The sequence below is a fragment of the Mustela nivalis genome (genome assembly GCF_964662115.1).
Source record: "Mustela nivalis genome assembly, chromosome: 1".
Taxonomy (NCBI): domain Eukaryota; kingdom Metazoa; phylum Chordata; class Mammalia; order Carnivora; family Mustelidae; genus Mustela; species Mustela nivalis.
In genome coordinates, this window is record NC_139020.1 from 208,014,586 (window position 1) to 208,029,022 (window position 14,437).

A 14,437-nucleotide genomic window follows, 5' to 3' on the forward strand; every position below is an offset into this window, starting at 1 on the left:
GAGCCAAAGGCAGTGGCTTAACCCACTGAGCCACCCAGGCGCCCCCTTAAAATCTTTTTTTAAAAAATAGAAAAAGAAAAAAATTTTAACTATGTATGGTGATGTTCATTAGACTTACTGTGCAATCATGGGCAATGGCTGTGGTTCAGATCATGTTGGACACCTGAAACAAATATTTTCATGTCAATTCTATCTCTATATAAACAAACGAAATACCAAGAAATCTTTGGGCAAGTTCTTTTGTTTTTGTTTTTGTGTGTGTGTGAATGCTTTGGGGTTTTTTTCCCACAAATTTACAAAAACAAGACAATTGCATGAGAGGGGAGGCCATATCATCCCATTTGGGTACTTAGGGCTAAAACCATTACTAGGGGCATAAAAAATAAAATGAAGGAAAAAGGAGTCAGGAGGGGCACCCGGGTGGCTCAGTGGGTTAAGCCTCTGCCTTCAGCTCAGGTCATGATCCCAGGGTCCCTCTGGGATCAAGCCCCACATCGGGCTCTCTGCTCAGTGAGGAGCCTGCTTCCCCCCTCTCTCTACCTGCCTCTCTGCCTACTTGTGATCTCTGTCTGTCAAATACATAAATAAAATCTTTAAAAAAAGAAAAAAAAAAAAAAAGGAGTCCGGATAACAGGGCTTTCCAGAATCTTTTATTACCAATCTTTCTTCCAAAAGCAGTGAGGGACTCAGAGAAATAATAATGAGACAGAATCTCCAGCAGTTAGGTAAGTCAGGTGTCCGGCCATCCCCCAGCTCTGTCAGCCTCGTTTGATAAATAGCAGCAAAGTGGCTGAATTCCTGGCAGCTGATATGGAAGAAATATTGAACCAACCCGAAGGAGCTCTCGAACCCAAAGCAATTTGGAGAGACTGAGAGGGGGCATCTTCCTCCAGGAAGTGAAGGGCAGGGTTTTACGGAGAGCCAAAACTCTCCCCACCTCCAGAGTCAGGCTAGAGTCACTTTGAACTTGTTTCCACAATCAGACTCAGTCGTGAGCCGACTTTTTTCATTTTCCCTTTGTTTCCACAGATCTTATCAACGCCCTCCTCTGACCTACCCTGGGTCCTGCGAACTACATTTCCCAAAAACCCCTGCCCTTATTTCCGGTTAGGTTTGCCCAATAGTAAACACCTGCAGGAGATGAGATTGGAGGAAAAGTTGGAGTATTTCTTCCCGGCTGCTTCCTCTCTCCTGTCCGCCCAGAGCTTTTCGAGACGGCAGCTGCGGGCAGATGACCCCTCTTCCTTGGCTCTTGCTTTCCCCACCTTCAGGCCCAGAAGAAGTAAAATCTCCCTGTGTTGCTAGCCCCTGGGCACCTCACACTTCAGCAAGGAAACCCCTGAAAACTTAAAAGGACCACCTGGGGGCTGCATTCTGTTTCCTGCCTTGACTATTATGACCTCGTTGGGGAAGAGAGCGTAGTATAGTTTGCAAACATATATTCAATATAAATTTGTACCATGAAAAAAAATACCCATTTTTAAAATAACAGATCAGATGAATCTCAGCCGGCAGTGATCTGCGGAACAACACTATTGCATCTTGCAAATCAATCTGGGGGAAGCGCCTGAGTAAAAACAAAACAAAACAAAACAACTTCCTGGGAGCCCAGAGGGATGGAGGCTTTTTTTTTTTTTTAAACAAAATAAGAGCTTTATTGAGAAAATTCATATATCACACAATTCACCTTTCTAAAGTGTATGGTTAAGTGGTGTAATCCCTTCATCTTTAACGTAACTATTGAGAAGGTAAGATTTATATACGCCGTTTCGCTATTTGTTTTCCATTTGGGTTTTGTCCTTGTTCTATTGCTCACCTCAACTTTCTTTGATGTTAAGTACTTTCTAGTGCAGCGTTTTTATGCCCTTGTTTCTTTTGCTGGATTTTAAAGTTTATTTCTTAGCGGTTGCCCTGGGGACTACAGATGACATCGTAACTGTTCACAATCTAGTTTGGATCAATACTAAGTGAACTTCAGTAGCATATCCAAACTCTACTCCTGTATGTCTCTTTCTCTCCACCCTTCTTTGTGCTATTGTGGTCATATAAGTTACATCTTAATATCAGTCAGTAAACACAGTTTTGTAGGTATTGCCTTGCGCTGATGTCTTTTATTTATTATTTTAAGGATTCTTATGTATTCATTTGACAGAGAGAGACAGTGATAGAGGGAACACAAGCAGGGGGATTGGGAAAGGGAGAAGCAGGCTTCCCCCTGAGCAGGGAGCCAAACCCGGGGCTTGACCCCGGGATCACGACCCAACCCAACCTGAAGACGGACGCTTAACCGACTGAGCCACCCAGGGGTCCCTACGGTTGTCTTTTAAATGAGGTAGGAGAAGGAAATTCAGTCCTGGGATGGAGCTCAGGAGCTCAGTGTGGATTCCTGGGGTTCCTCCTCTCCCTCTGCCCCTTCCCCTGCTCATGCTCTCTCTCTAACTCTCTCAAAAATAAAAAAAATTTAAAAACTACCATACAGTAAATTGTCCAATTGAAAAAAATCATATTTTGCTGCTGATTAGAATGCCCACGAGGGCAGAGATTTTTGCCTGTGGAGTTCATTGTTGTATCCACAGTGTCTACAACAATGCCTGGTCAAAGGAGGTGCTCAGTAAGGTTTGCGGAGTGAAAAAGTGGATGTTAAAACTCTTCTAATAGCTCTCCACCCTACTCAGAATAAACATCAAACCCCTCTCTGCACCCTACGAGGTCTTTCATGATCTACCCTATCAGTTCCCTGCCCTCATCTCTCCCCGTGCCTCTTCTCACTCACCCTGCCCCAGCTACAGGGGCCTCCCCACTGGTCCGAAAATAAGCCAAGCGTATTGCTACCTCATGGCCTTTGCACCAGCTGCGTCCTCCAGCTTCTCCCGCATATGCACATGGTTATCCCTCATCTCCTCAGGTCACTGGTCAAATGTCACCTCCTCAGGGAAGTCATCCCTGATTCCCTTCCTGATCGTGTCACCCTGCTTTACTCCCTTCCCAGAAGGAGTCTTTTACTGAAACAATCATCCGTCCCCCATGCCCACTTGAATGGCAGAAATCCCCAGGGGCCAGAACAGTGCTTGGCACACAGTAGGTGCTCAGTGAAAGAGCTCAGTGTGTTCCAAAGGTCCTAGACCTTACCTGTATCACTGCTGCCTCCAGTGAGCCACCACTCAAGTTGAAGCTCTGAGTCTTGGTTATTGTCTAGACCTTGAGGGAACAGCCCTGAGGGTACAAATATCAAAGCAGGCAGGACCTGTCTAAAGGCTTCTGGACTCCCAAGTTCCCATCAGCCCCACCCCTTGGGCCAATGAAATTCCTTTCAGATTCAGGCTAGAGAAGGGGACAAAGCCACAAGGACCTTGGCTTCTTCTCGCTTGATTGCTTCCCCTCTCCCAGCATCTTCCCTGGCTTCCTCGTTCCCTCGCCTCACCCAGAACATACATTTACTCCCCAGTATCTATCTGTTGTGACCTCCAAGTGTAGTGAATAAGAGTATGACCAGATACCCCAAGATATTGCTAGCTGTGTGACCCTGGAGAAGTCACACATCACTCTGTGCCTCAGTTTCCCCAATGGTAAACGGGACCCACTGGATCTCCCACCCAAGATTTTTGTGAGGATCAAGAGAAAAAAATCTACATGAAGTACATAACAGTGGCCTGAGAGCCAGTATTCAGTAACTGTTAGTTATTTCTGGGTGCTCTTTACATATGAACAGAAAGGCTAACATGTATCTAGCACCTTCTCAGCTATTTACATGTGTTTTCTCACTTATTTATCACTCTAACCTCATGAGGTGAGTACTATTCCTTTTTCTGTTTTGTAGGTGAAGAAACAGTTTCAGAGAAATTAAGAGACCAGACACAGTGGGTGGGGTGATGGGGCCTCCACTTCCCTCCCTGCAGTCACAGACATGCTCCCCTTTCTAGGCCCCTGGCAATTCTTGGTTCTGGAAGCTTGAGCTGCCTTCAGCTTGTCTGGGTTCAATGCCCTTTACTTAATATGCATTGATGAAGTGTCTCCCATGAGGCTAAGCACTGGGAACCCAACAATGTACAAAACAGATATAATTCCTGCCTGGTGGGGCTACCATTTGAGTGGCGAGCCCAGGTAATAAAACAGCGATAACACAGTCAGGTGGTGAGTAAGCGCTGGGAAACTGTCTGTGCCTCAGTCTCCTCATCTATAAAATGGGAGAAAAGCACTCCCCACCTGATGATATGCCATGGGGACAGAATTTACCAAGTGAACGTCCAGCCCTGTGGGAGCTATCACTCTCCCAGAATGATCATTGTCCATCATTACTGCTATATTTTAAGCCCTCTGTAAAGCAGGCAGTGTAGCCCAGAGAATGGACTCAGGCCAAACCCAGCTCCACCAAAGCCGCCTAAACCGACATTGAATTGTCCCTGAGCCTCAGTTTCCCCATAGGAGACATGAAGATGGGAACACTGAGCCCCCAAGGCTGTGGAGTCAGAATGAAGTGAACACCCAAGGACGGTCGTTCTCTTTAGCTTCTTGACCCCTCTCGCTGGGGTTCTGGCAAATACGCAAGTTTTCTAAAAGTCACCAGCCCTTGGGGTCTACCTAGATGACACCCAGCAAAGGCTCGAGTTACCTCCTGGTGGGTGAGGTCCGTGGACACGTTGCGCCCGTCACAGGCTGTGGTCCTAATGGATCTACCATGGCTCCTGGGGCAGGAGTAACCAACCAGTTGTCATTTCAAAGGAGAAGACGGAAAGATCTGTGTATTTCTTCTCCCCACGGCACTTCCACTGCAGAGAGGAGGATAATCACTTGAAAACTCCCTTTCAAATATCAAAATAATAAAAAACAATAGAAATCACGGTCACCATGGCTACTGTCTAGAGCAATCATGCTATTCTGGGGCTTGTGCTGAAAGCCTCCCTTACTCGAGCCCATCATGGCTCGGAACCCTTCATGGCTATCATCTTACTTGGGGTAAAAGCAGAATGCCTCACCACGGCCTCCAAGGCCAGGCATGATCTGCCTGCCCAGTCGCCCCTAGCCCTTCCTCTGCCCCCACCCTCCCTCTTACTCACTCAGTCCCAATCACACCGGTCCCCTCACTTTGTCCCCAGAGCCCTGAACAGTGCCCAGCACACAGTAGGTGCTCAATAAAGATTAGCAGAAGGGCTGTAAGAATGAATGAAACATGTTCGCCACCATCTCAAGCCTCGGCGGCCAAAAGTGGGATGCCGGAAGCCCCCTACCCATTGTGGGCTGCCCTCCAAGCCTGCCCAGGACCCCACAGCAGTTCCTGCACCCAAAACTCAGAGGTGAAACAATCCTAGAGACAGACAATGCTTTTTCCTTCCAAACTCTCCCTGGCCTCAGGAGCCCCTTCTAAACTACCTGCCCCAGGAGCTTCCAATGACATAGGCAGGCAGGTCCTACTCCTTAAATACCAAGACTCAAGAAGTAAACGCCATTGCCTCCCACCCCGGGAGGATGGTTATTTAAAAAAAAGAGAGAGAGGGGGGAGCACCTGCGTGACTCAGTGGGTTAAGCCTCTGCCTTCCGCTCAGGTCATGGTCTCAGGGTCCTGGAATAGAGCCCTGCATCGGGCTCTCTGCTTGGCAGGGAGCCTGCTTCCCACCTCTCTCTCTGCCGGCCTCTCTGCCTACTCGAGATCTCTCTGTCAAATAAATGAGTGAATAAATATTTTTTTAAAAAGATTTTATTTATTTATTTGACAGGCAGAGATCACAAGTAGGCAGAGAGGCAGGCAGAGAGAGAGAGAGGAGGAAGCAGGCTCCCTGCCAAGCAGAGAGCCTGATGCGGGGCTCCATCCCAGGACCCCGGGAGAGGCTTTAACCCACTGAGCCACCCAGGTGCCCCCGAATAAATAAATCTTTTTTTTTTAAAAACCCGCCTTCAGCTCAGATCATGGTCTCAGGGTCCTGGGATCAACCCCCGCCCGCATCAGGCTCTCTGCTTGGCAGGTAGCCTGCTTCCCCCCTCCCTCTCTCTGCTTACTTGTGATCTCTGTCTGTCAAATAAATAAATAAAATTTTAAAAGAGAGAGAGAGAGAATAGCAAATGTTGGCAAAGGTACCGAGAAACTAGTACCCTTGTGCATTGTTGATGAGAACGTGAAATGGTTCAGCTGCGGTGGAAAACAGTATGAAAATCCCTGAAAAAAATTAAACAGAGAAATATCAGATGACCCAGCAATTTCATTCCGATATGCATTCCCCAAAGAACTGAACAGAGACTTGAAGAGATAAGCATATGCCCATGTTCGTGCGCAATATTCGCAATAGGTAAAAGGTGGGAATAACTGAAGTGTCCATCGATAGGGGAATGGAGGAATCAAATGTGGTATATCTCTGTACAATGGAAGGTGATTCCGCCTTAAAAAGGAAGGAGATTCAGACCCATGCTTACAACCTGGAGGACACTATGCTCAGTGAGATAAGCCAATCACAAAAGGACAAATATTGCAGGATTCCATTTCCATGAGATCCCCAGTGGAGTGACATTCACAGGGACAGGAAGTAGAATGGTGGGTCAGAGGCGGTGGAGGGTAGTGATGGTCGCATAACCACAAGAATGTACTTGATACCCCTGAACTGAACTCTTAAAGATGGTTAAGAATGCCAGTTTATGGGGCGCCTGGGTGGCTCAGTGGGTTAAAGCCTCTGCCTTTGGCTCAGGTCATGATCTCAGGGTCCTGGGATCTAGCCCCGCATCGGGCTCTCTGCTTAGCAGGGGCCTGATTCCTTTCCACTCTCTCTGCCTGTCTCTCTGCCTACTTGTGATCTCTGTCTGTCAAATAAATAAGTAATCTTAAGAAAAAAGAAAAAAAAAAAGAATGCCAGTTTAGATTAGGGGTCTTGTACCATGATAACACACTTGGGATGTGGATGGAGCTCACCTTCTCCGTGACCAAGTCCCATTCTGTGGAACAGTCATCTGGCTCATCGTAACCTCTAATTCTTCCTCAGGGTCGTGAAGATGTGCTCCAAGGCCATTTCTTGAACCTCATAGATGAAACTGAAAGTGATGGGCCCACAAAACAGCAAGGTGCCCCCTGTAGGGAGGTTTCCTGGGGACAGAGCAGGTGGGTGGGGTTCCCCTTCTGCTTTCTTTCTTTTAAGACTTTATTTATTTCAGAGAGAGAGAAAGAGAGAGAATGGGTGGGGGGAGGGGCAGAGCGCGAGGGATCAGCAGACTCCCCAATGTGGGGCTCGAACCCGGGACCCTGAGATCATGACCTGAGCCCAAGGCAGATGCTTAACCACTTAACCAACTGAGCCACCCAGGTGCCCTCCCTTCTGCTTTCTTTTACTTCTTTCACAATCCCCCCCCCCGGCCCCCAGCTATGAGTCTGCACTGGAGGAGGACAAATTCTGGCTGCCATCACCCCCGAGAGAGGGACATGGGGAAGAGCGTGGGTCTCGAGCTCCGTGCATCTGGTCGTACCCACCACAAACTTGAATCATCTGCTCTTCTGAATCACCCACATGCCTGCTCCGCCCCCCTCATTTGGCTGGAACGCAATTAAAGATTTGAAGCTCATCTTTAGCAACTGAATCAATCGCTGCACAAAAGGGGCAAATTTCATGTTCTATTTTTTAAATCAAGGTCTAAATTAAAAAGTTTTCTGGATGAGGTAAATAGTCACATGGGTTCCAAATCCACAAAGCACAGAGGGGTAGACGGCGGAAAGTCTCCCTCCCACCTTTTTCTCCCAGCCAACGAGTTCCTCCCACTCCACTACAGGGACGGTGACTGTTTCCTGTGTCCCCGAAGAGATATTCGATGTGTGTCAAAGCAAAGCGTAGTCTCATTATTCTTCTCCCTGTGTTATCCTATTCTCGTGGTTCCGCGTCTGGCTGTTGTTAGCAAGACTAGCAGTGGTTCCTGGTGCCAGGCGGGATTTATCATTTCTGGGCACATGGGTCTGCCTTCCCGCTGCCAGCAGCCAAGGGCTCCCTGTGGCCTCTCAGCCCACGTGTGCCCTCAAGCAACACTGATGGGAGATGAATCAGTATTGCAGCTCACTCGCCAGTCGAGTAGGAAATCAGCCCCCTGTTCAGTGCTGATCCCAGGTGCCCCCCTCCCCCCACAGGACTGAGCCCAACTGGCTGCAGGGTCATCCTTTATGGGCAGCATTCCCTTCCCTGCCTCACTACCCCCCCCACCCCCGTCCCTCCAGGTTCCTCTTGGGATCCCCTCTCAAATAATCCAAGAACTTCAGTATAAATGAACCACCTTCTACTGATGCTTACAATCTCCTGCCTATCCAGGTATATACGTCCTTCTGGACCCCAGCGAGCAAATCCTTGGATGATTTCTAGGGATGGGATAGCTGGGTCAAAGCATCTGTGCTTTGTCATTTTGGCGGATTTGGCTCAATAGCCCTCTGTTTCTGACACCTTTCAAAACCCCAGCAGCTTTCACAGCTTTGCCCCATTGCTTCGCCATCAAGCGCCAGGGAGAGGGTGAATGAAATTAACTCGGCCCATCTCCTGGACCCCTTGAGGGGACGGCGGAGGGTTTTGGTTCTTCGCCCCATGTCTGGAGACCCGATCTCCGGCCCCAGGGACCCATGGGCCAGGTATCACCCCATGATGGCTCCTGGCGGGGAGGGGTGGTTCTTCTATTGATTGAATTTCTTTCTAATGTGGGGTGGGAACAGCGACCAATGTGGAACAATGTGGAATAGGGCAAGGACCACGGCGACAACTATGATTTCAACAATGAGAATGGTAACTGTGGACAGGAGACACTGGAAGACACAGAGGGGCCGGAGGAGGCTGGAAGCCTGCTCAGCCAGTGTCCCTGCAGGGGTGGGGACTGTTCCTCCCCCAACCCCAGGCCTTGCGGCCTCTTCTGTTTATAAGAACTCAGCCCCCGGTGGGGTATGGAGCTGCTTTCTTTCATGGGGCATTTTCCTGCATGTTGCGCAGGATGCTGGCACCGAGGTGTTTTTGGAGCCACTAGCTGGAGCTCCGTTTCATGTCCTGCATTTTCTGGGCACCAGGGAGGCCCTAGGAGGGGACCTCCAGGTCAGTAAAGGCTCTGTGCATTGACAGCCGGTGCCCGTGGTGATACAGGAGGGTCGGTGGAAAGGACAGAATGGAGACAGGAGGAGGGGAGGAGAAGCAGGCGAGAACTCTTGCAAATGGGGGAGGAGGGTGCTGTAGGGAAGATGCCAGGTGAGAAAGGTCGGTGGCTGCAGGGTTGGTGGGGAGGCGGGAGGAAATTCTGTTTGCTAGCCTATGTTTCAGACAAAATTCACAAGCCCGGTGGAAAACAATGAGAAAGACAGTCAGCAGAGGGGATGTCTTGAAGTCACCCATCAAGAACCTGCTGCTCAGTCTGGGCCTCAGTTTCCCTGTAGAAACAGGGTGAGCATGGGACCAGCTCAAGCGGCATCAGTAAGTTCTGGAGATCATCTGAAGGCCAGATGGGGGCAAAGCAGGTCAGCTCCTGGCTCTCCTTTCATCTAGCTGATTATGATTATTAAAATCTGTTTGCTGATTGAGGCTCTGAGTTGTCAGACCATCCCCTGGCTGGGCTTATCTAGTCCTGATATGGAAAGGCAGGAACACTCTGTGGAGACACACCCAGCGACGCCAGGGCCCACAAGGACAAACATGGATGCAGGACTTAGCAGCTGTGGGACCCCTGACAAGTGGTTCATGTAATAGATTGTGGGGATTAATATTAATATTACTACCTCCCTGTCTCTAGGTGACCAAGGTGGCTGGATAGATATCCAGGAGTCCATATGGCCTACAGGTTTCATCTTCACAATCTGTCCCTAATCTGCCCACTTCTCCCCGGCTTCACAGCCTCACTCGGCCCAGCCCCCACGGTCTCCCACCTAGACCAGCACAGTCCCTCCACCCTGATCTCTGGGTTGGGCCCTCATCCCCCACACTCTGTTCCCCCAAGGACCACCAGAGGGCGCTTGTGAGCCCTTGAGTCCCGGCGGGACCCTCCTGTGCTCAGAATCTTCTGTAGCTCCCAACACCATAAAAAAACAATTTTGCTTTTCTGAGTGAGATCTCAGAGACTTTGGAGGGACAGGTGTAAAGGGAAAATCGATCAGATTCTCTGGTGGGCTGGACGTAGGGGGTGAGGACTCTTTGATTCCTCCAAGCTAAACTATGGATAAAATAGAGTCCACATCTTATTGAAAATGAAATAGAATTTTTCAGGCACAGGAACTCTCCAATAAATATTTGCTGAGTGGAGTAATTAAGAAAGAAAACGAGATGATAAAGCTTCAGGGAGAAGGAGGGTGGGGGCAGGGTGCTTTTAACAGTGAAGGTTCTTTATGCTCTGAAAGGTAACCGCACTAAGGATCTCCCTGAAACCCCAAATTGAAATAACCAGAGTTTTGCAGCAACACAGTAAAGAAGGAAAACAAAAAATGCTGGAGACAAATTATCCCACCTATCCACTCAGACAAAGTTCTAAGGGAAATGGGAATGGGGAAGCTGGATGCTGGCCTTTGGGGAGTTAGCCAAGGCTACACGTGAGAATAAGCAAGATGCATAAAATCGGCAACACGCTGTCTGCTTGCTCGTGCTCCAAACTTTCATATCTCGTGTACTTGAACGTGTGCTAACGCAGACACAATGATAGCAACGGTGTTGTGTTAGTAGGGACACATACACATGAGCCGATGGAACAGAGCAGTGTGCCCAGGAAAGACCCAAGGATAATGGAAATTAGTGTAGGCAGGAGAGGACTGACCCCTACCTCACACCTCACACCACACACACATAAGCAAACTCCCAAAAGCCAAAGAGCTCAAAGTGAGACACCACAAGCACTGAAAAATAGGGGAGGCTGATGGCAGGAGTTTGTAATAAGTGCAAGGAAGAATTCACCTGGGGGTGGGGTGGGAGTTTGGGGGGATGGGTGCAGATCCAACTTACAAACAAAAGAGTGCCCCTATTTTCTCTGGTTGCTCCATACCACCCAACAAAGCCAAGAAGCACCGTGAGGCAGCCCACTGACGGGCACAGACAGCCAGTGTTAAGGAGATATGCAGAGGATAACCCAAGGACCCTTGCCAGGACAGCCTCTCTGAATTTGACATAGATGCCCAGGCCATCTATGAGGATCAAACCAGACATCTTTAGGACAGAAATCAGACAGGAAAAGATAGTCTGTTAGTTGTATACAAATAGAACTCTCCCGGGGTGTGCGGGGTCGGGGGGTGTGCGGGGTAGGGGGGTGGGGAGAGCAAAGGCCAATAAAATCAGCAAAAACATTAAAAAATGTTAATACCCAGAGTTAGTGAGGACGTGGAGAGACATTCTTATATACTGTTGCCGGAAAACAAGATTTTTAAGGGGGAGGGCATGCGGGAGGACACTTTGCAATTCATATTTAAAATCTTAAAGATTTTACAATAAAACCCTTTATCTAGAAATTATATTTGTAGGGGCACCTGGGTGGCTCAGTGGGTTAAAGCCTCTGCTTTCGGCTCAGGTCATGGTCCCAGGGTCCTGGGATCGAGCCCCGCATCGGGCTCTCTGTTCAGCGGGGAGCCTGCTTCCTTCTCTCTCTCTCTCTCTGCCTGCCTCTCTGCCTGCTTGTGATCTCTCTGTCAAGTAAATAAATAAAATCTAAAAAAAAAAAAAAAGAAATTATATTTGTAGATATTCAGTGTAATATCTGATATCCTCATAGACACACACATACCTCAACATTAGAATGGTCAGGGATGAAACTAGCTGAAGCAATCAGTAATACAGATTGGGTAGGTAAACCATGGCACAGCCATGCAATGGGACTCTAGACACTTATTTCAAATGATGCTCCAGGACAAGGGTTGGCCATCTGTGTGTGTGTGTGTGTGTGTGTGTGTGCGTGCATGCGCGCCCGCACGCGTGTGCACATGCGCGCAAAAAGCCCCAGATTTTGTGAGTTTTGGATGCCATAAGGCCTCTGTTGAAACAACTCAGCCCTGTCAGTGTAGCTTAAAGACAGCCATGCACACTTCATAAACAAATACATTTCATTTACAAATAAATAATATCCATCTATCCATTTATCTCTCTATTTACAAGGCTGTAGTTGTCTGACCCTTATTGTCAGAGGAAGATGTTTACCAATATGGCAGTCATGCTCTTTGGGATTTATGCAACTGAGCTGAAAACTAATGTTTGCACAAAAGCCTGCGCATGGAAGTTTCCAGAAGCTTTATTCATCATTGCCAAAACTGGAAAGCAACCAAGACAGCCTTCAGCAGGTGAATGGATAAACTGTGGTACAATCAATGGACTATTAGCACTAAAAAGAAATGAGCCATCAAGCCGTGAAAATATATGAAGGAAACTCACAATCATATTGCTGAATGAGAGAAGCCCATCTGAGAAGCTTACGCAGTGTACGATCCCAAGTATAGGTCATTCTGGAAAAGGCAGAACTATGGAGACAGTAGAGGACTGACAGTAGTGGTCGCCAGAGGTGAGTGGGGAGGTAGGGAAGATGGGGGGGGGGCACAGAGCACCCTTATATGGTGAACTACTCCATGAATACTAAAATGGTGGATTCATTGTCAAAAGCCATAGAATGTCCAACGCCAAGAGTGAACCCTAATGAAAACTATGCATTCTGGGTGATGATAATGCCCATGGAAATTCATCGATTGAATTGTAGCAAATTTACTGCTCTGGGGGGAGTGTTGCTGATGGGGGAGGCTGTGCCTGTGTGGAACAGGGGTATATGGGAAATCTCAGTACCTTTTGCTCAATTGTGCCGTGACCCTAAAACTGCCCTAAAAAATAAAATCTATCCAGGGGTGCCTGGGTGGCTCAGTGGGTTAAAGCCTCTGCCTTCGGCTCAGGTCATGATCCCAGTGTCCTGGGATCCAGCCCTGCGTTGGGCTCTCTGCTCAACGGGGAGCCTGCTTCCCCCTCTCTCTGCCTGCCTCTCTGCCTAATTGTGATCTCCGTCAAATAAATAAATAAAATCTTAAAAAATAAAATAAAATCTATCCAAAAGGAGGGGAAGTTAAATTCTTCTAAAGGGAAAAAGTGGATCATAAAGCAATAGCTTTCCTGTGTTCATTTTGCTGTTTTTAAAAGGTATATAGAAAAATCTGGAAGGGTATGAAAGTGGTGATGGTATTTATTCAGTACTGTTCCCAATGATAGGCATAAGCTCTTTAAATGTTCCATCTCATTTAATTCCCATGAAAATGTTACAACACCAGTAACTAGATGAGGAGTGATATTTAATAACCTCCTTTTTCCTGGTGACCTTTCCTTAATGCCATTCTGCTATCAAAACAATTGCCTTTTTAAAAAAAAAAAAAGATTTATTTTAGGGGCACCTGGGTGGCTTAGTTGGTTCAGCATCTGCCCTTGGCTCAGGTCACGGTCTTGGGGTCCTGGGATTGAGCTCCACATCAGACTCCTGGCTCAGTGGGGAGCCTGCTTCGCCCCTCCCGCGGCCCCTCCCCCACTCTGCTCCAGTGATCTAATAAACAAATAATTAACAAGTAAACAAATAAAATAAAAATCTAATAAACAAATAAAATCTTAAAAAAGAAAAAAGATTTATTTCGAGAGAGGGGAGGGGCAGAGGAAGAGATTTGTTTTTTGTTAAAGATTTTATTTACTTATTTGAGAGAGAGAGAGGGGGCATGAGCATGGGGAAGGGCAGAGGGAGAAGCAGATCCCCATCGATCTGATGAGGGACTGGATCTCAGGACCTTGGGATCACAGCCTGAGCCGAAGGCAGACGTTTACCAACTGAGCCACCCAGACACCCAAGAGTCTTTTTTTTTTTTCTTTTAAGGATCTATTTATTTATTTATTTATTTATTTGAGAAAGAGAGAGAAAGCACATATGAGTGGGGGAGGGCCCGAGGGGGAGAGAGAGAATCCCAACCAGGCTCTGTGTTGAGCTCATGGTCGGGGGACGGGCTTGATATCACCACCTGGAGGATCACGACCTGAGCCAAAATCCAGAGTTGGCTGCTTAACTGATTGTGACACCCAGGTACCCCAAAACAAATCCTTGTTAACAATGAACATTTTGGGTTGCTTTTATAGTAAGAAAAAAAAAGGTGTTTTGAAAAATTTAAAGGACCGCCCAAAACAACCACTACCTCTTTCTTTTTTTTTTTAAGATTTTATTTACTTATTTGACAGAGAGAGAACACAAGCAGGGGGAGTGGGAGAGGGAGAAGAAGGCTTCCCGCCAAGCAGGGAGCCTAATGGCGGAACTCAATCCTAGGACCCTGGAATCATGACCTGAGCCGCGGGCAGACACGGCTCAGATGGATGGCTCAGAGCCATCCAAGTGCCTAACAGTCACCCTCTCTTGTCCTTCCCAAACTTAGTGTTCTACAGGATTTGACCTAGAGTCAAGCTCTTCTTCAGCCACCAATCCCAGCCACAACCCCCTCCCCTTCTGCCCAGCCCCTGCCATCACACACCTCTGT

At 47.8% G+C, this 14,437-nt stretch overlaps 1 protein-coding gene across 1 annotated transcript; it reads right to left on the reverse strand.

Annotated features, from left to right (window-relative positions):
• Window positions 1-298: 298 nt before the first annotated feature.
• On the reverse strand, window positions 299-11,114 carry TSPAN16 (tetraspanin 16; the record flags this gene model as incomplete). Its single annotated transcript, XM_082728445.1, is given in 8 exon segments — window positions 299-793; window positions 796-805; window positions 3,130-3,192; window positions 3,196-3,213; window positions 4,610-4,699; window positions 6,893-6,950; window positions 6,952-7,063; window positions 10,910-11,114. Coding segments are annotated over 8 exon segments (591 nt in total). The 3' UTR covers window positions 299-758.
• Between the last annotated feature and the right edge of the window lie 3,323 nt (window positions 11,115-14,437).